The sequence below is a fragment of the Colobus angolensis genome, unplaced genomic scaffold (assembly GCF_000951035.1).
Source record: "Colobus angolensis palliatus isolate OR3802 unplaced genomic scaffold, Cang.pa_1.0 Scaffold10, whole genome shotgun sequence".
Lineage (NCBI taxonomy): Eukaryota > Metazoa > Chordata > Mammalia > Primates > Cercopithecidae > Colobus > Colobus angolensis.
The window spans coordinates 8,127,498-8,155,436 of NW_012110919.1; the positions used below are offsets into that span (position 1 = coordinate 8,127,498).

At 34.1% G+C, this 27,939-nt stretch overlaps 1 protein-coding gene across 1 annotated transcript in view; it reads left to right on the top strand.

Moving 5' to 3' along the window:
* Positions 1-27,256, top strand: part of NEDD1 (neural precursor cell expressed, developmentally down-regulated 1) — a 46,109-nt gene extending 18,853 nt beyond the window's left edge. The window contains exons 6-15 of the mRNA XM_011934326.1: positions 8,581-8,810; positions 10,176-10,377; positions 10,754-10,949; positions 14,059-14,187; positions 16,227-16,274; positions 17,215-17,417; positions 18,306-18,462; positions 19,363-19,519; positions 25,008-25,074; positions 25,527-27,256. Of these exons, the coding sequence (XP_011789716.1) occupies positions 8,581-8,810; positions 10,176-10,377; positions 10,754-10,949; positions 14,059-14,187; positions 16,227-16,274; positions 17,215-17,417; positions 18,306-18,462; positions 19,363-19,519; positions 25,008-25,074; positions 25,527-25,631 (1,494 nt within the window). The 3' untranslated portion in view covers positions 25,632-27,256. The remainder of the gene's footprint in view (positions 1-8,580; positions 8,811-10,175; positions 10,378-10,753; positions 10,950-14,058; positions 14,188-16,226; positions 16,275-17,214; positions 17,418-18,305; positions 18,463-19,362; positions 19,520-25,007; positions 25,075-25,526) is intronic.
* The last annotated feature ends 683 nt before the right edge of the window (positions 27,257-27,939 follow it).

Here is a 27,939-nt window from a genome sequence, read left to right on the forward strand (position 1 = left end):
TTTATTAAAATTTCTCAATTCAGTTCAATTTAAAAATATTGTGACCAGGCACAGTGTTTCACACCTAGAATTCCAGCACTTTAGGAGGCCAAGGCAGGTGGATTGCTTGAGCACAGGAGACCAGCCTGGGCAACACGGTGAAATGCTACCTCTACAAAAAATACAAAAATTAGCTAGGTGTGGTGGTGCGCACCTGTAGTCCTGCTACTGAGGAGGCTGAGGTGAGAGGAGGGTTTGAGCCTGGGAGGTTGAGGCTGCAGTGAGCCATGACTGTGCTGCTACACTCCAGCTGGGTGACAGAGTGAGACCCTATCTCAAAAAAAAAAAAAAAATGTGTGTATGTGTGTGTGTGTGTGTATAATATATGTCATATTCATTCAAGTTTAAACAATGTTTATAACAATTTCAAATCTGTCAAAAAGTTGACATAATTGAATTCAGTCTGTTACTTAAGCCCGATTTCTGTGTTGATAAGTTTTACTTACTGAGAAAAATGGTAAATGGGGCACATCTATGATTAAATTAAAAATTTTTTGGTTTTTGTCTCTATGAACAATCATGAATTTGAAATCTTTAAAAATTAATCAAATTAGTGTCTTAGTGAAAGTGACAGGAATGTAGAATCTCACAGAATCTGCATCATACTGAATTTTATATTGGAAATAAGATTTCCTGAGTATATTTAGAATCCAGCTTTGAAATGTCTGAACTGAATTAAAGTTATTCGCTTTATGTGGATCACAGTGTCTTTCTGCAGGGGAAAAGAGCCTTGCTGCTTCTGCAGAACTGCTGGGCTGACAGACTGCTTAGGTTATAATTGTATGTCACTCTTTGGCAAGTTCAGCATCTTAGGCTCACAAATAGGTTAACTTGTGTTACCTTTCTCAAGCTGCAGCCTTTTGCAAAGCAATTACAAATGTCAATCTATTGTATTGATTCCTTAGATTAAAAAACGATCTTTAAATGTAGGTTTTCTGTGACATTTCAGTATATATTATTCAGTATATGTTAAATCCATTTGCTTTTCCTAAATGAAATATTTATGTATAGATTTTGTAAGCATTAATAGTCTGCTTGAGTATGGGGATCTGGTAAATGTAAATATTAATTATATTTTTAGAAATAACAGTTTTCTCAAGAATGAGTCTATTCTAAATTGGTTTGTTTCATTGACTGGTTTTGTTTATACCAGAATTGCAGCACTCAAAAACTTGGACTACAAAGACTTTTTATCTAGAAGTGGTCTCTTTTGTGTTATATAGGAGCGTTGGTATAAAATGTTTTCATGATAACATTTCTTTGATTCTCAGTATATTTCCATAGTATTTGTATAGACTTGACAAGCCTATATAATGTGTTCTTGAGCAGTTTTATAATTGACATTTAGGCATAAAATAAATGGATGATCTGTATATTTCTTCTTAAAGCCTTTTTTCCTTCTATTTTTCTCTTCTAAATTTTCTTTAATGGAAAGCTACTTGAAAGATATTTTCTTACACTGTTTCTATGTATATCTCTGTCTTCCATCCATATAGTTATACTCATTCTGTTTGTCCAGTCATGTTTTCTTCCTGTTCTCATTAGTGATCTACCCTGGGTATCCTCATATTATTAGTCTTCATAACCGTAATTTTTAATGACTGCATGTATTTCATTATTCAGTGCCATCATTTACCTAAACAGTCCTCTATTGTTTTATTTTCCAAATTTTTATAATAAAAATGAGCATGTCAATATTGTTTTCATAAGTATGTATCTTCTGCTTTTTGACTTTTTTCTTTGAGAGTACAAGTTCTCTTTAAATGTAATTTAGTAGCAGGCTTACATTTTCTTTAAGGAGCTTAAGTGTTACTCTATTATCTTTGGTCTCAAATGTGTGATGTGATTTCATAGCTTTTGAAACCCTTTTAAGTCACTAAATCACTAGTTTTTTATTCCTAGGTTATTCGAAGGAATTTTTTTTCTTTAAAGCCAAGTAATTTTTAATTTTTCTAGAATAGATCTTGATGTTGGTCATATATATTGCTATTGTTAGGCATGTAGCTTGTGTTTCTTTTTTTTTTTTTTTGAGACAGAGTCTCATTCTTTTGCCCAGGCTGGAGTGCACTGGCATGATCTGGGCTCACTGCAAGCTTTGCCTCCAAGGTTCACGCCATTCTCCTGCCTCAGCCTCCTGAGTAGCTGGGACTACAGGCGCCCGCCACCACTCCCGGCTAATTTTTTGTATTTATTTTAGTAGAGACGGGATTTCACCATGTTGGCCAGGATGGTCTAGATCTCCTGACCTCGTGATCTGCTTGCCTTGGCCTCCCAAAGTGTTGGGATTACAGGCGTGAGCCACTATGCCTGGCTCATAGTATGTTTCTTAATATGTAGTTTCAAATCTTTTATTTTTGGAAATTTTTCTTAAATTATAATTTTTTAGTATTTTTCTCTCTTTGGATTTTTTGTTGCTGCATTTTCTTTTCTTCAGTGGTTTGTCATTTTTTCTCAAGTGTTTTTAAACTTTTTTCTTATTTCTTTTTGATTTTTAAAAATTTCTTCCTTTTTAACCTGTCTTTAAGGTATTCTCTGTTGTTTATTCATTTTTGAATTCCTTCTAAATTAGCCCTCAGTTTTGAAGAGATTTTAAAAATTTCTAAGTCTTTCCCAAGTTCTGACATCTAGTTTCTGAGTTTTAAATTTGTTTTTTTTCTTAATGTCTTGTTTTTTTTTTTCTTTCTGGTCATCTGTTGAGAACGTTTTTCTCCTTGTTCTCTTTGTTTTCGTAAGTTTGTGTGGGATATGTCTGTGAAATTAGTTTTAATTTCCCTGAACTTCTAGACAGAAGGGGGTCATGTGGCTTTTCTAACTTCACAGAGTTCCCCATTGTTTTCTTTTTATATATATATATATATATATATGTATATGTATATATGTAAATATATGTAAAAACACATATGTATATGTATATATGTTTATGTATATGTGTGTGTGTATATATATGTAAAAGTATATATATGTATTTTTTAATGGCTGCTTGCTTTCTGGGGTTCCCTGGCTCTGCTCTGCTTTTCCACCTATCTGTGAACCTTTGTTTCCTTCAGCTCTGTTGCCTCCAACCTGTTCAGGTTTGCTTCCACTCCTAGCAGATCTCCTCAATGTGGGGCTGTGACCTGGGAGGGACACACTTTGGCTCGTCAGTTTTGGAATTCTCTGGCTGGACTGCTCTTGTCCTTCTGACCTTCCTGCAAACCTGTAGCACAGACCCGCTAATGAAGTGGATGTTCTGGGTTTCGGCTGAGTTTGTAAAATTGGCCAACATGCTTTTTTGTGAATACCTTTTGACTGTTATGGGCTGCTTCTTTCTCAGATCTCAGACTCCTTGTTATTTCCTTCTACTTCCTTCTGCAGAGACACCAATACCATGAAAGACTTATGGCTGTTAATTGTTTGACCTCTCAGCATGTATTTGGGGGTTCATGGGGACACCTGATTATCTAATTTGTTGTAAATGTTGTCCGTGGGATTTTAGTTTTTGGTCATCTAGTTTATTATCTGTTGTAAAACACACACACACACACACGCTCACATTCACGTTGTGCTGGAGATTTCTAAGACCAAATTTGGTCATTCTCTAGGAGGATTCACAGGATTCTGTGTATAGTCATACTCATGGCTATGATTTGTTTTATAGTGAAAGAATACAAAGTAGCAAAACCAGCAAAGAGAAAAGTACATGGGGTGAAGGCCACAGGAAACCAGATGTGAGCTTTCAAGAGTCTTCTCCTAGAGTGGATGTGCTTAACCCCTTCCAGGATCAAATTGTGACAACATATATGAAATGTTGTCTACCAGGGAAGCTTGTTAGAGCCTCAGTGCCCAGGGTTTTTACTGGCGAGCTGGTTATATCTAGGAGCCCACTGCCTAGCACATACCAAAATTCCAAACTCCCAGAAGGAAATTAGGTATTCAGCTGTGGTTCAGCCTTAAACCATATCTGTCACAAATAAGTTTAGGCAGAGTGAGTGAGCCACTCTTATCAGTTAAGGCAGTGGGACCCCTTCCAAAACCCAAGTTTGCAGATGCTAGCCAAGGACCAACCCTGAGTGCAGGACTTTTTAAAGATAGGCAGTCTCAGGCCTGCTTTTCTGCATACCCATGCACATACGCACACACATACGTACACGCACACACACACTTGCGCATGCACTCACAGTATTGACGGCCATTCAGAAACTCTGCCACCACCATAACCAGTAACTTCTCAGAGACCTCCCATTGAAAGGATTTTAAGCAAAAGACAAATAGGTTGAGATTTTCAGGTTTGAACATGTTAGTTATTGCAATAGAGTGGAGGATGGGTAGTAAGCCACTGAGAATGGAAATAGGATAACTATGCAGTGGGTTAGGTGACAGATGATTTGTGCTTGAAATAAGGCTCTGGGAATCAAGAAGCTAGTATGGAGTCAAAGGAACACTATGTATATTTATGATCGTATATATGTGTGTATGTACATATGTATGTTAAGATGTTTATATTAATTTCTCACTGCTTTATAGTGCCTAGTAAGAAAATGATGTGAATGTGTATTCTTATCTGTGCAAAGGGAAGGCTTTTATAAGCATAAATATAAAGAAGTATAGTCATAAGTCACTGGCAACAAGTTTGATAAATTTAAATACATAAAAATTTAAAACTTCTGACAAAAAGCAAGACAAAAATTCACAAAATTTAAATGAAATGGGGAAGGTATTTACAATCTATGAGAGCATTAATGTTCTTACTATATTAAGAGCAAGTTGCAAATTAGTATTTTAAAAATCTTCATAGCCCGATAGAAAATAGGCAAAGTAGAATAATGAGCAATTTGCAAAAGAAGAAAGACAAATAGTCATTTCATATTTTCAACTGAGAACCTTTAAGGCATGAACAACAATGAATTACAATTTTTTTCATAAATTAATAATTTAAAAAAAGCATAATAATCAGAGTACTTGCAAATCAGAAGTAACCCAAATTTCTGACATTATTTAGATAAATTGGTGTACTCATGCATTCATATCTTAAACAGCTATTAAAATCATGTAGAAAACATTAACATGACTGTTTATTATAAAGTGTGATTCCAGGTTTTCTGTTGATACTATACTGAATACACAGAAACATACATACACACAGAAAAATACTTAAAGGACATCCCCTCAAAATGTCAACCAGCTTTTCTCTGGGCGGTGGGATTATGGATGATTTTTCTTCTTTGTGATCAAAAAAAACCTTTTTTCTATTAAATAGTTATCTTAGTAGAGACTGACAAACTATAACCAATGGTGTAGCCTACTTATTTTTGTAAAGTTTACTGGAACACAGCCATGCTTTTTATCTGTATATTATCTGTAACTACTTTTCAGTACAATAGCATAAAATATTTACTGTCTGGCCCTTTAAGAATAAGTTTTTGAAACCTTCCCCTCACCTGTAGTGAGTGGTATGCTTTTTATATTTAGAAACAGTCTCCCTCCTCCATAAACACGCAACGTTCTTACCCAATAATGTGTTACAAGAAAAAATAGCATTGTTGCATATAGTGCCAGGATTTTTTTTCCCCCCATAAGCTTCTTGATTTAATTCTTTTCTTATAAATAGTTTAGTCTGGAACAAGATAGGGACTTAATGACTTAAGTGCTGCTGATACTAAAATAAGTTAATATTTATTTTAAATATAATTTGGAGGCCAGGCGTGGTGGCTCACACCTATAATCCTAGCACTTTAGGAAGCTGAGGCAGGTGGGGTGCTTGAATCTGGGAGTTTGAGACCAGCCTGGGCAAAATGGCGAAATCCTGTCGCTTAAAAAAAAAAAAAAGAAAATACACACACACACACACACACACAATTAAATATATATATAAATTATATATATATATATATAATGTAGTAAATCAGTGTTTTGTTTATCCAGGATTCTTAGCTAATATCTTAATGATATTCTAAAGAGAAGATTTAATAGATGTAGAAAGTTTTTTTTCTTTTTTTTTTTTTTTTCTGAGACGGAGTCTCGCTCGGTCACCCAGGCTGGAGCGCCGTGGCCGGATCTCAGCTCACTGCAAGCTCCGCCTCCCGGGTTCACGCCATTCTCCTGCCTCAGCCTCCCGAGTAGCTGGGACTACAGGCGCCGCCACCTCGCCTGGCTAGTTTTTTGTATTTTTTAGTAGAGACGAGGTTTCACTGTGTTAGCCAGGATGGTCTCCATCTCCTGACCTCGTGATCCGCCCGTCTCGGCCTCCCAAAGTGCTGGGATTACAGGCTTGACCCACCGCACCCGGCCTAGATGTAGAAAGTTAAGAAATGAAATTCTGTTAGTATTATCACAGAAATAATTGGAGGCATTTAAAGAATTCAGTGTGGTTACTTAAGGGTCTTTTAAAATATATGTAAAAGATGTTTGAATGGTGGGTACATAAGCAGTGATGAGCAAGTAAGTTATGAACTTCTGAAAATGGTGGTGACAGCTGCTGTGTACCTGATTCTTTACAGAAATGCTATTTAATCCTTAAAATAATTGTGACAGGAAAACAAGAGTGTTTTCTGTTATGTAAATGAGAACGCTGAGTTTTGGAGAGTTTAAGTAATTCACTTAAATCATACAGAGGTTTGCTGAGTGTTCACTGAACTTAGGTTTATCTGAAAGGAACATTTATCATTATCTTTAGCCTTTTTTTTTTTGTCTTGATCAAGAATATGTTTTTAACTGGTTATCAAGTTGTATTATAGACAGTGGTAAACTCCTTGTTCCTTGCTACATGCAAGCAGATTCTGGATAACCATGTTTTAAGGATGTTTTAGGAAAATTGCTGCTGTTGCTAAAAGGTTAAACTTTATGAACTTTGAGAATCTACCAGGTCTATGATTTTTATGGTGTTTTTTAAAATTCTACTTGTATATTTAGTCTAAATTTAGGTCATGTGAAGGACCATAACTATATGAACTCCTAAAGTGCTGTAGAAATCTTTTTAGAAATCATGTTTTGCCTTATATTTTGGTATGTTGTGTATGACTCTGTAATCATTAACATAATGCACTAAGGAGCTCTGTGTCTTTTACATAGTTAACATTCATGTAGTTTATTTTTCTTGAATATAGACCAGAGAAAAGATTTGACTATTCAAGTTGGATATACTTTTTCCCAACAAAAATAAAAACTATATAAACCAACATTTTCTCTTTGTACTTTAGCCATTGAAAATGAGCCATATTTAATGGGTTAACATATCAGTTGTCTTAACTTAGGTGCCAGGTGACTAATACTCCTTTTTTTTTCTTATGAAAAAAAAGTCTGTATTTCCTAGACAACTTTTTTTTTTGTTATTGAGATCTGATATATATTATTTTAGACATTTTAGCGTTAAGTAGAATATAAATTTGTAGGGAAAAAAATAGCTTAAATGTAAAGTACCTAATTCTCAGCCTAGTAAATGACAGCATCAATACAAGTTTGAGAGTAACATTTTAATTTAAAAAAAAGTAGATAAAATTCAGTTAGTTTTAATCTAAGATCAGTTTATTCAAACTAAATCTTTGTTGATTCTGGTTCATAGAAACTAAGAAGAGAGAATATCTCCACTACTCACAGGGATTTGTGTTTAGAGAAAGGCCAGCATTGCCCTCAGGCTGATGGTTTTGAAACAGTGGATATAGTCCATCCCCAGTCTAGAGTATTGCCAGTTTTTCCTTTGTGGTTTAATTTTTTTTTTAAATTATGCTTCAAGTGTTGAGTTATCAGTGCATCAGATGCTCAGATTCAAACGAATGCATCAAAATATCTAAGATATAAAAAACAAATACAAAATATTATTGCTTTTTTTTTTTACCCCAGTATTCCCTTTTACTTGTTCGTGATTTGACTGTGACTAGGCCTTTTATATATGGTGAATGTTCTAACCCTGATGAATTCATGTAGATAATCTCAGTGTATTATATTTTTCCTCTAAAAGGGGAAGATTGAGGTAGCTATACTCCAAGATAATAAAATGGCAAATATTAATAGACTATTGATTGGTATGTTTCAGTTATTGGTATGTCATCTTATGGTCCACTGAGTGACACTGTGGTTGTTATGATTGAAGTTTGTTACTCTTTTTTTCTTTTCTTTTTTTTTTTAAGACAGAGTTGTTTGTTTTTGTTTTTGTTTGTTTTGTTTTTAAGACAGCGTCTCACTCCGTCACCCAGACTGGAGTACAATGGCGTGATCTTGGCTCACTACAACCTCCACCTCCTCGGTTCAAGTGATTCTCCTGCCTCAGCCTCCCGAGTAGCTGGGATTACAGGTGCCCGCCACTATGCCCAGCTAATTTTTGTATTTTTAGTAAAGATAGGGTTTCACTAGGTTGGCCAGGCTGGTCTTGAACTCCTGACTTCTGATGATCCACCTGCCTCAACCTCCCGAAGTGCTGGAATTACAGGCGTGATGTGTCACCCTTACACATCAGAGAAATCCTAAACCCCATGTGAATAGTGTGGTTGGCCATAATTTATATGGCTTATATAAAATGTCCTTGTGAATGCTTATAGTTACATAAAATTTATTCTTTCATTTTTATAGTCTGTTCGGCAGTTGAAGTACTCCTTGTTTAAGAAATCACTACTGGGCAGTGTTTCGGATAATGGAATAGTAACTCTCTGGGATGTAAATGGTCAGAGTCCATACCATAACTTTGACAGTGTACACAAAGCTCCAGCTTCAGGCATCTGTTTTTCTCCTGTCAATGAATTGCTCTTTGTAACCATAGGCTTGGATAAAAGAATCATCCTCTATGACACTTCAAGTAAGAAGTAAGTGTGACATGCTTATTTTTTAATTTAGTAACAAATAGCTATTATTCCATTAACAGGCATATTTGTGATTTGTATAGACCTCTGACTAATGTCCAGGGGTCCTAAAGTTTGTACAGTTGATGAATCTAGTAAGAAAGAATTTTCTTTTCATGCAGAAAAAAATAGATGGATTTCAGGTAGTATTTAGAGTACTTCTGAAACATGAACATAGATGATAGCTTAATGATTTCACATTTTAATTTTAGAATCTTTTTCAAAATATGATAAAATGCATATGTTTTTAACCCAAATGATTAATTTACTTTAAAACTGATTAATTATCTAGAGGAAGGTTTAGAAACCATTGACATTTTGGGCTGGGTAATTCTTTGTTGTGAGGGGCTGTCCTGGGTATTGTAGGATATTCATCAGCATCCCTGGCCTCTGCTTACTAAATACAAATAGCCTAAATTGTGTCCAGACATTGCCAGATGTCCCCTGGTTGCTCCCACTTGAGAAGTACTGATTGTGTACTGGTGTACATAATCTTCTAAGCATTTGGGCCCACTGTACCCTCTTCTTGTTAAATTTAGGTATGCTTAGTTAGCTAAAAGAAACAAAAAAGAATGCAAGAGTGATACAGTTGTATTCAAGATGCTTAACACTGTCTGTAGATCATGTGGAGTATGAATGATACTACAAGGGAAGGTCCCACTGTCAGCCTTTATTATGATGGTAGAATTTTTACTGTTAGGACTTATTTGCTGTCTTCTTTTATGGAACAATTTACTGAGAGCCCAGTAAGCCATTATTCTCTTATACTAGACACACCAGTAAAGAGCTCAGCTTCAGCAGATCACCATCCATATTTCTTTATTAGCTTCCTAAGGATCAAGCATGTGAACTGTGTTTCTCTTAGCTTTTTGGTCAAAACTGCACAACTAAGAACAAAGTAACAGCTGCACGCCTGTGAAAGGTCATAGTCCTCATGAGGCCTAAGCAGGTCAATAATGGAAAGTGGATACTTAGGTCCTCCTCAACCCTGAGGCCAGAGCCCCTGTTTGTGGCGTAATAGACAGTTCTGCTACATTCACTCTCAGAGTAATAATTCAAGAAGTAGGTGCTGCTTCTGTAAGATGCGGAATGTACTTATTGGAAGTGAATAGAAAAGTAAGATGGAATGTTTGGCAGTTCTCTACATGCCATTTTATTAGAAGTGTCTCTAAGTCAAATTCTGAAATTATGCTTTAAACAAATATTTGGGAAATGTGTGCTCTTTGATCAGTTTGAAGTGTTAACTCTGGTTTTGGTATAGTTACTTATATAAGCTAATATGCCTGTACACAATAACATACTACACATACTTTGTTCTCCTTCCCAAAGGCTGGTGAAAACTTTAGTGGCTGACACTCCTCTAACTGCAGTTGATTTCATGCCCGATGGAGCCACTTTGGCTATTGGATCTTCCCGGGGGAAAATATATCAATATGATTTAAGAATGTTGAAATCACCAGTTAAGACCATCAGTGCTCACAAGACATCTGTGCAATGTATAGCATTTCAGTACTCCACTGTTCTTACTAAGGTGAGACATTTTCTTTTCAGCATTTTTGATTTTATTAAATAAATCTAACTCAGAATATGGAAATTATATGTTGTCAAATACAGTATAGTTTTGTTTCATAATTACATAATGATTTTACATGTAATATTATATAATAATTTTAGTACAAAGCCATTTGATATTTAGTTTAAAACCTTTTTTTCTTTTTTTTATATATTTCTCTTTAAAAGTATTTTAAATGACATTTTGATTTAGAGGGAAACTCAGATCTGCCAGCAAGCTTAAGATTTGCAAGGAAAAAAACACATTTTTTAATCTAACAGGGAATATATAAAATATTAATGTATAGTATGAAACATTAGTAACCTGAGCTTTTAAATATTCCATTACATTTCAGTCAAGTTTAAATAAAGGCTGTTCAAATAAGCCCACAACAGTGAACAAACGAAGTGTTAATGTGAATGCTGCTAGTGGAGGAGTTCAGAATTCCGGAATTGTCAGAGAAGCACCCGCCACGTCCATTGCCACAGTTCTACCACAGCCTATGACGTCAGCTGTGGGGAAAGGAACAGTTGCTGTTCAAGAAAAAGGAGGTAAATATTGCTTATATATTGTTGGAGGGTTTTTTTGTTTTTGTTTTTTGGCTTACATATAATTTGCACATTCTTCAAGAACCTAGAATTCAAATTTCTTTGAGTATTTAGGTAAAATTAGTAGAAGTGAAAATCATTGAAGAAGTGAAAATAGTAACTTTAGCTATTAATTTCAAAAATGTTAAAAGGCCCGTATTGTTTAGCTAAACTTCTCTTGTGAGAAATATTATCTTAAAAATGGAAGAAGGCTAACTCAAATTATTCATCCTTAATACTACTACATACTGAATGGCTTTTCATTGTGTCTTCAGATTAACCAGTAGAGAATATGAAACTTTGACACTGTCTTATGATTTGATCTCTTCATTAAAAAAAAAAAAAGCTATTAATGGCTCTTTTTATTTCACATTTTAGAATGAAAAGTAAGTCAAGTGATGAAACGAATATCTTAAAGTGCTAAATAGTGCCTGGCACATATTAAGCAGTATATTCGTAATTTGTTAAATACAAACAAATGAGAATGTTGCAATTGTTAATTATTTCTTCTCTGATATAATTGATGAAACAGTTCTGAAACAGGATTCATTTAGACTTTATTGATGTGTTATATGATAAGTTTTCCCATACTTATTGTAGAAAATATTTCTTGCTTACAATAAAGAAAATATTCTGTAAATTCCTGAAAACCTTTTCATTTTTATTTTAAGAAGTTATGCTATACTGTCAACGTGCAGCAAATACTTTAAAAAGTCTACATGGTATACTAGTATGTTTCCAAAATATTGTGCTCAGTAGAAATACATATATTGATGTCTTTTAAATTTTTCAGGATAAATACTTGGGCAAAAATATTTATTGGTGTTTTTGTAGCATGATTTTGCTATCTCCAAGTAGAAGCAAAACTTTGTTGATCTTGATAGTGTAGAGTAGTATTTTAAAGTATGTTCACTATAAATTTCCTGTGAATATCTATATCATCCTTATATAAGAGCCATTATATATTAGAAAAATAATTAGGTTCTTATTTAGGAACTCCTGGAGACAAAGATAATTTATATCTAGTTAAGGAGAAATTATTTTTGAAATATAACTTTGAGTAATGTCTGCCAACGTGTTGAATTAACTAATTATGAAAATTGCCATTATCTTACAAAATTAACTTTTTTCATAATTTTCAAAAATTAAAATAAAGATTCTGTCATTCACTATAAACTCTCTGAAGTCTCTCCATTATTCACTTAGTTTTATAATAAGAAAGCTCTTGTTTAACAAAGACAGCATTAATTTGGAAATCAAAGACTTGGATCTTTCAGGGTCATGGATTAATGATAACTCTTGGTAGATTCACAAAATTTCTGGCAAAGTGAGTGAGTGCTCTGCCCCCACAAAGTTAACAATGGTTGTGTATTAATTGTATTTTGAAATGATTGTCATCTTACAGAAAAGTTTAAGAATACTACAGACAACTCATGAGCATTATCCTTTGGCAGATGCACTTTATAAATTTTGCCACATTTGCTTCATCATTCTCTGTCTCTTCCTCTCTCTTTCTCTCTCTCTCGTTCTCTCATTCTCTCTCTCACTCACACACACACATTTTTCTTTGCCTCTGAAACATTGAGAATAGTAGACTCAGTCTCTGCTCTGTCACTTCTGGCCAGGATGCCTTTAGGCAATTTTCTTAACCTTTCTGAGTCTCATTTTTTTCCTGCACACATTTAAAATGATATTTAACTTTTAGGGTTATTATGAAAATCAGAGAAAATGTATTAGAAGTACTTGGCACATGGTAGGTGCTCAGTACATTATGGTGTTGATACTACCATTGTGGTCATCATGATCATCACTATTACTATTTTAAGCTTTGATTAAAATTAAAGTTTAGAAAAAATTTCTGTTGCTTATATTGAAGTTGTCCAGATTTAGTTATTCCAAAGAACTTCTCTAAACTTGCTGTTAGTACTCAGTTTTAGAAGGAAATCATCATTAAAAAGAAAAGAATAAGACTATAGCACTGTTTTGAAATGATACCAAACTTCTGTTTCCTCAAGTTTCAGAGGCTGGAGTTATGCATTCAAACATGTTAAGGACCTAGAAAAAAGGAGAGGAAATTTCTTCCTTATAACAACTGAACTGTTGCTATAGACACTCTTCAACAATAGTACAAATGATTTGGTAATATTTTAACTTTATAGCAGTTGTTACTAGAAAAGTTTGTTAGCCTGTCTTGGGCATTTTTGAATATGCAGTCTGTTCTTCGTTTTCATCTCAGACTTTTCAGTTTTTCATTTGGGCCTGAGATGCCAAACAAAACATTTTTTAAAACGTAGTACAATAACGTGCTACCAGTCCTGATGGCAGACTTTAATCAAAATTTTTAAAGCTCTAAAACTCTGTCCTCACTCCAGTAATGAAACAGAAGCTACTGAGCCTGCTGAGCTCCTCTTAAAAGGTCTCTACCCTAAAGCCATGCGTTTATATACTGCCAGAAAAAATACACTGCTGCCGTCTTCTTTATTGTTGTCTACCATACTATTCTTTATGAGTTTGGTGTTCTGGTTTGCTTCCTCTTTGAAACTATGGAGGTTAGTGAAGTCATTTGAGATCTGTAATGCTGAGGGCAATGTTAAACTCCCACTGTTAGTAAAAGAGAAGACAGAAAACCCCTTCACTGCAAGTCAGGGAAGAAAAGTAACATTAATGGAATCCCGCGGTATGTTAGGCATCACTCTATATGCCTTACAGACTGAAAAAAAAAATCACATTTGTAGATGATCATAAGAGTCAGTTAATAGCAAAAGTAAGTTGTGTTCAGTGTACTTTAAGAAAGCAGCAAAATATATAAATTATTTTAGAAAAATTCCAACGAAATGGCTAAAATAAGGTATTGCTGTATGAACAAATAAGCTGTTTTCTATTGAGGAACCTTTTGTTCCATGAGAATCCTGGTTGACTTTAGCTCTTGTCATATTCTGTTTTATTCTACTTATGCTCATAGTTGTAATATTACCAACAATATGAGTGATACATTGATTTTTACAACCTAGCTTCTGATGATAAAATTTATTTAGATGTAATGACATTGATTTTTATATCTAATTCCTATAAGGTTTGCCTCGAAGCATAAACACAGACACTTTATCTAAGGAAACAGACAGTGGAAAAAATCAGGATTTCTCCAGCCTTGATGATACTGGGAAAAGTAGTTTAGGTGACATGTTCTCACCTATTAGAGATGGTAAGTCTGTTCAGAGGATCCTGTTCTCTTGCAGGTAGTCAGTATATTTATTCTGGCTAAAAGATGTGAATAATAGCTTCAGTCCAACTCTATTCATGGATCAGTTTGCTCATTTTCTCCATCCCTGGGGTGGTATCTTTTTCTTTGCCCTGATATTTTAAATGTTATCATTCTAAAATATATGCTGGTAATTTTCACATGGGAGTTATGCAAATAGCTCTCAAGTTAGCATTTTAATATTCACAAAAGTTCCTTGAAGGAAGTTTTTACCTTCATAGGCAATCTGTCCCTTGTATCTACTTCTAAATTAATGTTCCTAAAATTTTAGATGTTTTGATATGCAAAAAATGTCTTCCTAATTTAAAAAATTGTGTGTGTATAGGTGTACACCTCCCCGCATCCCATAAAAAAAGTTGCCATAATAAAAAGCAAATTTTGCCAGCTGGATAAATAGAGGGATGATGTATGTTATTCTTCATAGTGTCTGAACTAAGTACATTATTTAGGTGTATCTTTTTGGTACTAACATCCATAATGTTTTTCTTAGTGGAATGGAATTATCTCATTGCTAAAGCAATATTATCAGTAACATGGATGACAGAGTTAATATATTCATACTTTTTGACCTTGTAATTCCATTTCTACAAATTTATCTCAGAAAATGCTGAGAAGCCCACAAAGATTTGTGTATTTATTATAAGTGTACTGTGTCAACGGCAGGATCTCAAAGTTGCTTCATCCACTCATTATCTTACACAATTTCATTTTTTACTTTAAAATTGTCTCTTTTCCAATTTTTCTACGATTTTATAGTCAGAAGGAATAAATACATATGTGATGGTACAAAATTATTGAGGATCTTCTGCCTTACCCTGGCCTGCAAATTTCTATTTAAATTGCTAAGTCAAACTGAAAGAGGAAGGATTCTTTTCTTTCATGATGAAGAGAAGTCAAACTACATAGTTAAAGAGTGAAGAGAAATGAAACTACATAGTAAAGGGTAAAGAGAGGACGGATGTGAGTGGAGAGAAAAGTGACTAGTGCTGGAGTTGACAAAGGTTTCTGGGGTTAGTGCTGAGTTGGGAGTTTTGGCCAGTGGGACTCCTCTGGAGCAACTTTTGCATTGAAGAATGTACAAAGGGGCTTTTTGGAAGTGTTTGAGTTATAAATTAAATTATCTTTAATAGTTTTTAAGACAAATGAATAAATTACTTTTTTCTTTAATTACTTTTGCTATGTTTAAAAATGTTATTAGCATTTGAGTCATATGCCCTCCAGATTCATTATGGTTCCATAGTATTGATAAGGAAGCTAATAACTTCTAAAAGTGTGCATGTACATGCTGTGCAATTACTGGGTACATATACACACATGCACATAGATGATATTTCTCCTGATATAATTGTGTGTTTATTGGCCATTTGAATTTCTGGTGAATTTTTGCTCATTTTTTATTGACCTGTTAAAGTTGAATTTTACAATTTTTGTTATGGACTGGCAAATGAATATTACAGGATTAAAATAGTCTTATACATATTCTACCATTGAAATAAACACTAATAAAACTTTGTTTCTTATAACATTGTTCTACTTTGCAAAGTATTTTTATATTATTTCAGTTGATCCTCAAAGCAATTTTCTGAGCTTACCAGGATGTTATCCCCATTTTATAGATGCAGAAACTGAAACTAAATTGCATTTGAGACTTGTCCGAGGTCACAAAGCTATTAAGTGGTATAGGCAGAACTGGATTATAGCTCTCCATAACCTACCCCAGGGCTTGTTACACTATACCTTGCTGCCTCATTAAATGACTGTACTATAGAATTATCTGTTCATATTTGCTGCTAAAGTATGAATGAAGCTAAAAGAATGTAAAAGAGACATTTAAATCAGTACTCTCCTACCTTTAACCTCACTCATATTTAGCTTTTTAAGATTGTTAGTCTTTGAACTCTGTGGGGAATGAATAGGAAGCCTAAATTGATATGGCCTCTCTTTCACTAGTTTTAAAATTTGATTTTCTAATTTTGTTATAGATGCTGTAGTTAACAAGGGAGGTGATGAGTCCATAGGCAAAGGAGATGGTAAGAACTACTTAGATGTATTTTCGTGAAAATGAAAAGTGATACTGTATTATCTATGCTGTGTAACATAATCACTCTAACACTTTGAGGCTTAAAAAAACAAACATGTATTATCTCATAATTCCTGTGTTTTAAGAACAGAGCATAACTTGGCTGAGTACCTTTGCCTTCAAGTCTATCTTCCTGCTTCAGTCAGGATGTCAACCAGAGCTTCATTCAGCTTAAGGCTCACCTGGGCAGGGAACTGTTTCCATGCTCGTTCCTATGGCTGTTGGCTGGAGATACCAGTTCCATGCCAATGAGTTTCTCTATATATGAGGCAGCTGACAACATGGCAGCTGGCTTACCTCAGAGCCCGTGAGCAAGAGAATTCGAGAAGGCATCCAAAATAGAAGCCCTCTCTTAAGAATATGTTAATAACCTTAATCTTGGAAGTGACCTCACCACTTTTTTATATTACTTTTGTTATAAGCAAGTTACTAGGTCCAAGCCATGTTCAAAGGGAGGAGATTACTGAAGGACGGGGACGCCAAAGGCAGGGGTCGTTAGAAGCCATCTCAGAAATTGCCTTCCAAGATACATACCACAGATATATACCAAATTAACAATTTTCAGTTATCAAAAACTAATACTGACTAAAACATTGTGTTTTGCTGTTTTCAAAGTATTTTCACAAATAATATCTTTGAAGCCTTACCACTCTGGGAGATGGATATCATCATTCACATTTGCAGATCGGGAAATAGTCACAGAAAGTTTAAGACTTTTGCCCAAGAATACACATCAATTGTGGGGTATATCTGAGAAACAAACCAGTCTTCAGAATGCAGATCCATATCTTCTCCCATGTTAATCTGCCTATCATATTAAATGCTTCTCTTCAGTGTCCAAGGTTGGAGGACACCATGTGCACATGCAGTTTTTTCCTCTTCTTTTCTAGGCTTTGACTTTCTACCGCAGTTGAACTCAGTGTTTCCTCCAAGAAAGAATCCAGTAACTTCAAGTACTTCAGTATTGCATTCTAGTCCTCTTAATGTCTTTATGGGATCTCCAGGGAAAGAGGAAAGTGAAAATCATGATCTGACAGCTGAGTCTAAGAAAATATATATGGGAAAACAGGAATCTAAGGAATCCTTCAAACAGGTATATGCCTGAAAATGATACCGAACTCACTGTATGTGTTTATCAGTAGAAAGCGGGCGGCTGCCAGTGTATGTATCCTAATTATTAACAGTGCTGTGCACTTATTCTTAAGTCTTGATGCCAGTTTTTAATAACTACAGAATACTTTGAAATCTCGCTTTGGATATGTTGAAAGTTACAGCAGATGGAAAGTTGCACTATTTTTCTAAGATGAGATACTTGATATAGCTTGATGAAGTGTGCAAGAACACTTTCTCCCTGAATCCTTTTAAAGTGTATTTCATTGCAGTATACAACATCAAGTTGATGGTTAAATCATTAGAGCAAACTGATGGTGCTAAGAATGGAATTTATCATTGTTACTTTCTGCTAAAATATAGTGTATAATATAGAATTTAATTTCTTATGTAAGGGTTCAGAATGATCAAAAATTACCAGGAAGGCCAAGCCAGTTAGGTGTACAATATGTCTGTATTTTCGTATTTATTGTTTAGAATGATACTGAAAAGATACCATGTAAGAAGTACAAAAACATCTTTTGATTTATTTTACAAATATTATTGACTAGTTACCACATGAATGGTTGTTTTTTTGTTTTTGTTTTTTTGTCAGTTACGTCTATTTTAAATGATACTCAACAGCAGGTGTTTAGTAAATGAGCTTTTCCTTATCATGTTATTGTTGAGATTGTTTTTGATTAGTAAATGTTACTTTATTTTGCCTCTAGTTCTCATATTTTTTTTCTTATTCTATATCCCTTCCTATTTTCCTTCAATTCCCTGAAACTACATACTGGGACGAAAGAGAGAAGTAGGCAAAAATTATATGGGTAATATGAGTAAAACAAAAAATTGTATATTAAAGTCATTGTTTATTTTAAATATAAAGTTAGCAAAGTTGGTCACATCTGGTGCTGAAAGTGGAAACCTAAATACCTCTCCATCATCTAACCAAACAAGAAATTCTGAGAAATTTGAAAAGCCAGAGAATGAAATTGAAGCCCAGTTGATATGTGAACCCCCAATCAATAGATCCTCAACTCCAAGTACGTACATGAACCTTCTGATGTTTGAAAGTGTTTAATTGAAAAATCATCCCAATTGTTTAACTTGTAAAGGAGAAATAGAGTACTCATAGACTAAAAATGTTCGAAGAGTTTAAAGTTTATGCACACTTTTATAGTGTGAGTCTTACTAAAGACAGTGAAATGGATATGAATGGTTAAATTCAGGTACATTGATTTGATCTTTTGGTGTGAATTACATTTTCAATGTAACATGTATATTTATTTAATATGGTAGAGATAGAATTATTATGTAGGACCCTTTGAAAAGGGGTGGTTAACTACCTGAAAATGTCTTTTTCTCTTTCATATTCAAGTCTTATCCTTAGAGTTTGTGCTACAGACCCATACAGACTTGATCACATTTAAAGGAATATTTGGTTTAACTCTAAGAGTTATCTACACAAAGCAACTCTTTGTTTAGAATCAACTTTTATATAAATATCTATATTTTACTTGAAGGTTTCTGTGGATAGATATTGCATTAGCTTAAACTCAAAGGCTTTTCCTGTAGCAGTACTTTACTCCTATTTTCCTTCTGTTTGTTTTTAATAGTCTTGGTTTATCTAGTTTGTGGTGCAGCTTGTCACATTCATCTTTTATAAGAGGAAATGGTTCATAGATTCTTCAAGATTAATCCCTCTGTCATGTGGTATTACATTAGACAGCTGGCAGTTTATATATATAGATGAATGACTATTAGAAATAATGTTATAGAAAGTTTCTAAGATTTGTATTCCAGACAGTGAATTTTTCTAAATGTCACAGGAACACTCTTCTTTGCCAGTTTTTCAAGTTTTCACATGCCAAATCTTATTTAGAAATGTTTGATGTCTCTCAGTCCAAGTTGACTATTAATATTTTCTTCATTCTTTATTTTAGATCCAAAGATAGCATCTTCTGTCACTGCTGGAGTTGCCAGTTCAGTCTCAGAAAAAATAGCCGATACCATTGGAAATAACCGGCAAAATGCACCATTGACTTCCATTCAAATTCGTTTTATTCAGAACATGATACAGGAAACGTTGGATGACTTTAGGTAGTAATTCAGAAACTACTCCTTCTATCTAGACCTTACTTGTTTTTTTCTAGATGTAAAACCAGAACTATAGATAATGTTGTTGGTTACTGTTGTCTGGGTTCTGGTAACCGTAAAGCCATAAAAAACATGATGAGTTTTGTTGATCTTTTCATACTGCGTTTATTGATTATGAGCCAGGAAAATGCACATTTACCTAGGGCAATTATTAGATAACTCAGCAGGGCAGTCTAGTAGGCAGACTGCCATTGTGAACTTTTTTTGTTATTAAAATGTGGACAAGTTCTGGTAAGCTTAAATTGGGTTCTTACCTGCAGTATATTCATAGAGATCATCTATTAGGTATGCTGTGTGCAATAATGTAGTAGAAAAAGATATTTTAAGGAGCAATTCTGAATATTTTCCAATAGAATGCATCAGAATATAATACTTAATCTAAAAAAAAATTCTTTCTCAGACTTACCCTTGTCTTTCTCATCCTTCGAATTGTGAACATTGTAAGAATGTGTTCAGCAGTGCTGCTTTCTTTTATCGTCTCGATATTTTTGGAAGCTGTCTTCAATTATTAAAATCATTGGTGCCTTTTTTCCTTTCTAACCAATAGTTAATGTTCTAGCTCAGATTTGCATTACCGTAAGCAAGAATGTTGGAGACAATGTGCAGTTTTTGTTGGTGCATGCTTCCTTTTAGTGTTTAAAAATACTTGTAAAATATATTGTGACATGTTGAAAAATACTTTTTAAAAAGAAAAATGACAGTGTTGGCATTTCCCCAGCCTAGTATATGTACCAGATACTAAGGATACAAAATGAATGGTCTGCCCACAAAGGCCTTATAATTCAGCTGGGCTCGGCGCGGTGTGTTCTGCTATGTGTGTTTCTCTTAGTGTGAATTAATTCATTTGGGTTCAGTAAAATAGAACAGTGTTGACAATATGATGAGGAAATTTTGTTTGTTAATGTAATAGCAGCCAAAATAAAGTACACATGAACACAGCTGTAACTGGATAGCCCCGATCCTTCTGTTCTCTTCCATTAAGTGACCACACTTCTTCACAGTAAGGGTTTATTCAATAATTATCTGTTAGATTTTTACTATGTCTTTTTAGCTATGTTAGTATTTTTATTAGGATTTAATTGTTTTTGTTGTGCTCTGGTTACAAAGTTGCATACATAGGTTTTTGAGTGCTTTGCCAATCCTTTTTCCCTAAGTTCTGTTATTTTTAATACACAGTGTTAAAGAATAACGTTTTTTTCAGGAATGCATAAATATTTATGGCATAATAACAGAACTGTTAGATACAACTGACTGTAATACAGTGTGGGCAAAGTGATGTTGAAATCACAGAAAGGGAGCAGTTCTTCTGCAGGGGCAGATTTAGAAGGGTACACTGAAGAGACTTTATTTTATACTGACGTGTGTGGGAACAGCTTGAGCAGAGACATGATCATACATTCTAGGAATGTTTGCAGAGAGAAGGCACCGTGGTAAGAGACGAGGCCTAAAAAACAGTTGTCAAGGTCTTAACACACAGGTAATGGAGAGCCATCAGAGTTTTTAAGCACAGGAGTAATGGGTGCTGTCTGTTTATTATCCATTTATTCAACAAGCATTTGGGTGTCAGTTCTCCACTGGCTTCAGATGATTTGAGGACAGTGGGCTCAGGGCCTTTCCTTCAGCAGACCCAGGGATCTGAGTGCTGGAGCAGCTCTGAAACGGCTGTGCATTACTGCCCTGCTGTCAGCTTTTGGGGTGGCCAGAGGTTGTTTTTCACTTTCTGGTCTGTTCCTGGCTTTCTGTGCCTCAGGAGAAGTGTGTCTGTCCCGCTTCCAGCCCTGCAGAGCTGCCGCAGCATGTTTGGTGAAGGTCTACAGTGCCTGTTTGTTCTGTTGCCCTGTGTTGCGTGTCTGCACCTAGGGGTGGTGGGTAGGGACTTCTCTCAGCTCTTCTGCCCTATGACCCATAGGCAGCCTCTGCCTGGGACTCACTGAGGACCTAGAGTAGCTCGGAGGATTTCTGTAAATTCACTTGTTTTGCTCTTCGCCTAGGTGTTCATCAGACTAGGTGTTCATCTACACCTATCATTGGCAGGACAGAGAGGGTATTGAGGGCCTCTTTCTCAGCCATCCTCCCTGAGCAGTATGGTGTGGTTGCCATGTTCTCCATAAGAGCCTGGAGAGCCTTAGAGGGATTACTCTCAGTTTTTCTCTACTGCCGCAAGGCTTCACCAGGCTCTGTGCATCTGTATCTTAGGGAGTCCCTTGCCCCTCCTGTTACACCTGTCCCTACTTTTTTTTACATAAGTGCTGAATGAAGGCTTGTGGGAAAAAGTTGGTGAGTAAATTCAGACTTACTTTGTGTCTGGGACCCCTTGGAATTCTAAACTATCAAGCAGTGTTAACTTGGCTTTTAAACATGTTACCAAAAATTCAGCTAATTCTTTTTACTCTGTCAAGGGCATGAAGCTGGGTCTCTTTTCTCCTAGTCATGGGTCTCTTTTCTCCTAGGAGGAACTCCTCATTTTCCGGATTTTAGTTCATTTAGATTTCTTTCCATTCTCAGCTCTCAGTTGAAATTAAAATATGATTTTGTAGGTTATCAGGTTTGTTTTTGTTGTTAGGGTTGAGAAATTAAACTTTTGCACCAACCTAATACATCCTAAGTGGAAATCTCTGTGTCTGTTTCTGCTGTCTATTAAGAATATTTAAGTTTCTTTTGGCAAGCAGATCCCTTTGATCCTGTAGTTAGTAGGTTTCAGGTTTTCTTAGCACTGGTTTGTTTCCAGTTTGCCTTTATTCCTAGTGTGTAGTCTTCTCTTCTAGGCATCAGCTGAACGTCTGGAGTATTCACTGTCTTTTTCACCTTGGTGGGTTCCAGGCTTCAGCCTCTGTTTTGCCAGCATCACGAGGCTTCCAGATCTTTCTCTGCTCTTTAGTTGCTTGTTTTATGGTTGGTTTCCTGCCGTCTAACCCAGTGCAAGCATTGCTTAGAAGTCAACAGATGTAAGGGGAAATTACAGTTTCAGGCTTACTTTTCTGCAGGCCTCCCCTCTTCAAGACCTTGGCTCTTACAGCACTGACTACCTTGGTAGGCCCAAACTCTTAATACTCCCCCACCCAGCGAGACTATCTCAACCTCCATGCCACTGCCTCAGCTCAGTTTCTTCTCCACACTGTGGAATCAGCACATAATCTAGAAGGAAAGACGGAAGCAAATGTAGAGCTTACCTGGTAGTCTTTCCTTTTGCAAGATCATGGCCCTTCAAGTCCCGGCCACCTTGGTGGTTCCCTGATACAGTGTTTTTGTTTGTTTTTAATACAGTTTTTACTATAACTGAAAGTAGAAGAGGAAAGTTTTAAAAATACCCTCGTAGTTACAACAGAAAAACAGTAAGTTACCTGGGAATAAATCTACCAATGGTAGTGAAGATTTTTATAGAAAAACATTAAAAAAAATTTTTTTGTTCAAAAGCATTAATATTTAAATAAATGGAGAGATTTTATAAAGATATTAGTTCACCTAAATAGGTCAGTAGATTAAATGCAATTCCAATTAAAATCCCAGCTGGGATTTGGAAGAAGATGATGAAGTGATTCCGAAATATGTATGGAAGGAAAAAAAAATCTAGGATTAACTAAGACACTTCAGAGAAGAACAAGGCTGAAGGGGACTTATTTGTCAGATGAATACACTTAATTATTAAAATATAATTAAGATATATAGCATGGCACAGGGAGGACATATTGGCCAAAGGAGTGAAATAAGCTGGAAGGAAACCTATACATATATGGAAATGATAGAGAGGTAGCATTGCAGATTGATGTGCAAAATATGGAATAATCAATAAGTTGTGTTGTGACATCTGTTTTTTCCTGTAAAGAATAAGTATAGATCCTTATTCCATGCTATTGAGAAAAATCAGTTCCATGTAGATTAAAAGTTGACATTATAAAAGTTTATAACTTCATGGTAGGAAATCATTAAAAATAAAATAATGCACTGCCTATAAAAATACATTGGTAAATTTGACTGCATTATTAGGTTAGTGTATTTGAGCACATTAATAAGAACTATTTATCACACGATATCACAGAGTGAAGGGATAAGATATCTGCAGTTCTCATATAAATAACAAAGGATCGGATTATGTAAAGAACGCTTACAAATGAGTAAGAAAAAAGATATGAAAAAGCATTTCAAGGAAGAGGAATGGTATATGAACACAGGAAAGATAATTCAACTTCATAATTAGAGAACTAAAAATGCAATGAGATATCATGTCACACCCAGTAAATGGGAAAATATAAAAAATCTGGTAATACTAAGCCTTGATGATGATATAGAGCAAGAAGAACTCTGTTATACTGGTGACATCCATTGACACTACCTTTGGAAAACAATTTGCATGATTTTGTAAAACTAAGTATACATTTGAGTTACACTCGGTTATATCATCAATGGACATTGGCACATGTGGGTTGGGAGATAATACATGATTGTTTATAATAACATTGTAATAGTAAAACCTTGAAAACAATCAAAATATTAACAGGAAAATAGATACACCAGTACAAACCACTGATTTATGGATATATAAAACATGAATCTTCAAAACAATATTGAATTCTTTCTTAAATATAAGCTATATGGTACCCTTTTTTTGTAATGCTTATATTGCTCAAAAACATGCACAATGAAAACATTGACTACAGATTATATGTTATACAAATGTATTAAAAAAGCAAAAGCATTTCTTTGTCCAACAAAATTCAGGAGAGTAATGACTTCTTGCTTGGGCTTTTCCCCAAGAGTTAAGTGACAGAATCAGACAGGAACACACAGGAAGCTTCTATGATTTGGTAATGTTTAGTTCATAAGTTATGTGGTGGGTGACTGACTGTTTCTTTTGTTATTATACTTCATAATTTTTATATATTCTTTTGTAGACATGAATTAATTGCATTTTATTGAGTAAACCATGCTATAACCACCCAAATTGCCACTTTCTACTGAAAGTATATTTTTTCAATAACTAAACTGATAATAATAAAATGATCTTTCTAACCTAGTGAATTTTCTGTATTTCATTGTAAGATAAGTTTGTGTCTTAATGACAATTTCTATATAAAAGAATATAGTATCAGAGAGTTCAGGAGGTAAACAGCCTGGGTTTACATCATAGCTTCATCATTTACTGGTTGTGTGACTTTGAACAAGTTATAACTACTCTGTGGTTATTTCTTTTGTAAAATGGAGGTAATAATTGCACCTACTTGTGAAGATATTTTAAATGAGTTCTTACATTTAAAGTAAAAGAAACAGTGCCTAGCACATAGTAAATAAATGCTCAGTGCATTGGTATTATTATTATTATAATAATTATTAACGTTCAGTAATTTGGCAAATGAAAAAGTTTGGTGAGTTTCTTGAATGACCTAGAATTGGTTAAACTATTATAATTCTAAAAAGTATTTTCCATTCTTCCTAGAGAAGCATGCCATAGGGACATTGTGAATTTGCAAGTGGAGATGATTAAACAGTTTCATATGCAATTGGTATGTATGGAAAATTTTATTTTAATATTTTAAATGAAAGTAGAGTTGTGTGAATTTTTAAAAATTCATTAAAGGTAATATATTTTAGTTTTATTTAGTTTCTAAGATAAATAAATAGGTAGTTTTAGAAATTAAATAAGTAAAATAGATTTTAACTGGTCACCTCCTTTTTAACCTCTGAGGTACTTAAGGCTTCTTTTTTCCATGGCTTTCTTCCTGATAAGTAAGCAAAAAAGCATCTTAAATATGCGAATACAAATTTTCCAAATACATTAATTTCACCAGCGATCTTCCATTTATATTAACAAAGTAGTAAGTTGTTAAGTACAAGAAGTATCATTCATCTAGTTAATTGAACATGAGAGAAATGATAGCTGAAAGTATATTAAACATAGCCTGCCAAATAAATGTGAAATATCAATAATTTAAAAAGCATTTTCCCCTTTTTCTAGAATGAAATGCATTCTTTGCTGGAAAGATACTCAGTGAATGAAGGTTTAGTCGCTGAAATTGAAAGACTACGAGAAGAAAACAAAAGACTACGGGCCCACTTTTGAAGTTCCAGTGAATACCTTAATGTTCTATAATTTGGGAAGTTTCAGGCAACACGGAACTATATAGAATCAGTATTATTTTCATGGCCTCCAGGGAAAAAAAAATTTTCAAGTAAAAGTGTGATGGGATTTTATACCAACCACTGTTTTCATCTTAAAATATGTATATTTTTATATTAAAAGTTGTACAGTATGTCATCTCCCAATAGGAAAGTCAACAGGATCTTTATTTTTTTGAAAGCTTTAGCCATCCACTAAGTGCCCTTTTTAAGAGAAGAAAATTGTGCATAAATATTGGTTATGTTTGTTTTTTAGTCATCTTTGTTTTAACATATATTTTTTATTGACAAATTGCCTTTCAAATTTTTGGGGCTAGTTGAGATTTAAAGACTTTGATATGCCTTCTATTTTTATGGAGAAAGTAATTTTAAAATGGCAATTGGTGTTTCTAAGCCATTGATTAATAAAGCATAGGGTTGGCTAGTAATTATTTTGTTAACTTGATGAAGTCAAGTATGACTATTATTTATTGTACATTTGATAAGACAATTTTTGGAATTTTGAATTGCACAAATTACATGATATCTTTTGCATTTATGTTACTATATTGTACTTCTGACAAATCTTTATTCCTGGGTGGTATTTTTTAGATATCTTTACCTATAAAAAATGTTTAAGATTCATAGGACTCGACAAGAGCTATCTATCTGCTGATTATCTCATTAGTAATATGCAACATTGTACTGTAAAATTTCAGTCAACATGACAACTTATAATGAGTGGAGATTTCATATTAGACACTAAATATTATAGTATTATTGCTATTTTTCCAAGTAAGAAGTATGGTTTATTTTATTTTGTGGTCTTTATTATTAACTTTAATTCTTTCTGTACTGTGTATAATATTTTTATATTACTGGCCTTACCATAAAATTATTTAGAAAGGTTGTCAGAATAATTTATACCTCTTTGGCAATAGACAGATGTATACATCTACCTACCGTGATCTACAATTTTAGATTAAGCGAAGCTTGGGAGGGCTACTGACTTGTTTACCTTCTTGTTGTCTCTTGTCCCAAAGATTTAAACTATGTACCTTTGTATAGCTCTCCTGCCCTATTTTGACTTCTGAGATGAAAGTAATGTACTAAAATTTTTTAAAAAAAGAAAAAAACTTCAGCTTACTAACTTTATGGGTTTCTGAAGTGATGGAAATTTTCAAGGATATATTTAATAAGCATAAACTTACTAATAATCACTTCCAAAAATAAAAACAGGAATATTACTTTTACCCAGTGTGGTTTATAGAATACATTTGTACTCAAGCATATAGGGATGTTAATGTGATCTTTTCCTGACAGATTATGAAAGCATTATGACTTGTAACAAGTTTACTTGTATATCACTATCTAACAGGTTTAGAAGACATAAATGTTAGTGTGTTTTGCCTACATGATGTATTTAAATCTATTAATATTTTCCTATTGCTTTTTTTGAAAAATAAATGCACATAATGTCTATTAAAAGAGGTGGGATAAAATAATTTTAGTAATTATGTGTACAGATGAAACATGTTTGTCATGGAATTTAAACGCTAAGTAAGTATAAAAAATAAAATTTTAGATGCAGAAAATAGGGAACATGAAGTTGAAATTTCATTGTTGGCCAAAATGACATGAGAGATTTACCTTCCCACCTGAAATTAGAAAAGAAAATATGTGAAACAATTGTCAGATCTTAATCCTTGAGAGAAACTCAACGAACCCCAAACACAAGAAATAAGAAAACTATGCCAAGGTATATCATTATCAAATTCCTTAAAACCAGCAACAAGGGAGAATTTTTTTTTTAAGTAGCTGAAGAAAAAAGACACAGGACAGAGAGAAGAATGTCAGACACTGGAGCAACATCTTTACTGAAAGAAAAGCTCAATTTAGAATTCTATACATAGTGAAAATATTTTTCAGAAACAAAAATGAAATAACTTTTTCAGACTTAGAAAAGCTAAAAGAGTTTGTCACAAGCAGACTCGCACCACAGGAAATGTTAAAAAAAGCCTTTAGAAGGAAATTATACCAAATAGAAATCTGCAACAATACAAAGGAATGAAGAACACCAAAAGTAAATATGTGAGTAAATATAAAAGTTATTTTTCTATTTTAAATTTATTTAAAAGACAATAAATTATTTAAAGCAAAATAATAATAATAGGATATTGTGTGGTTAACATACATAAAGTGAAATGTATGACAGTACCAAGATTGAGATGATGGTAACAAAAATATATTGCTCTAAAGTTCTTATACTGACT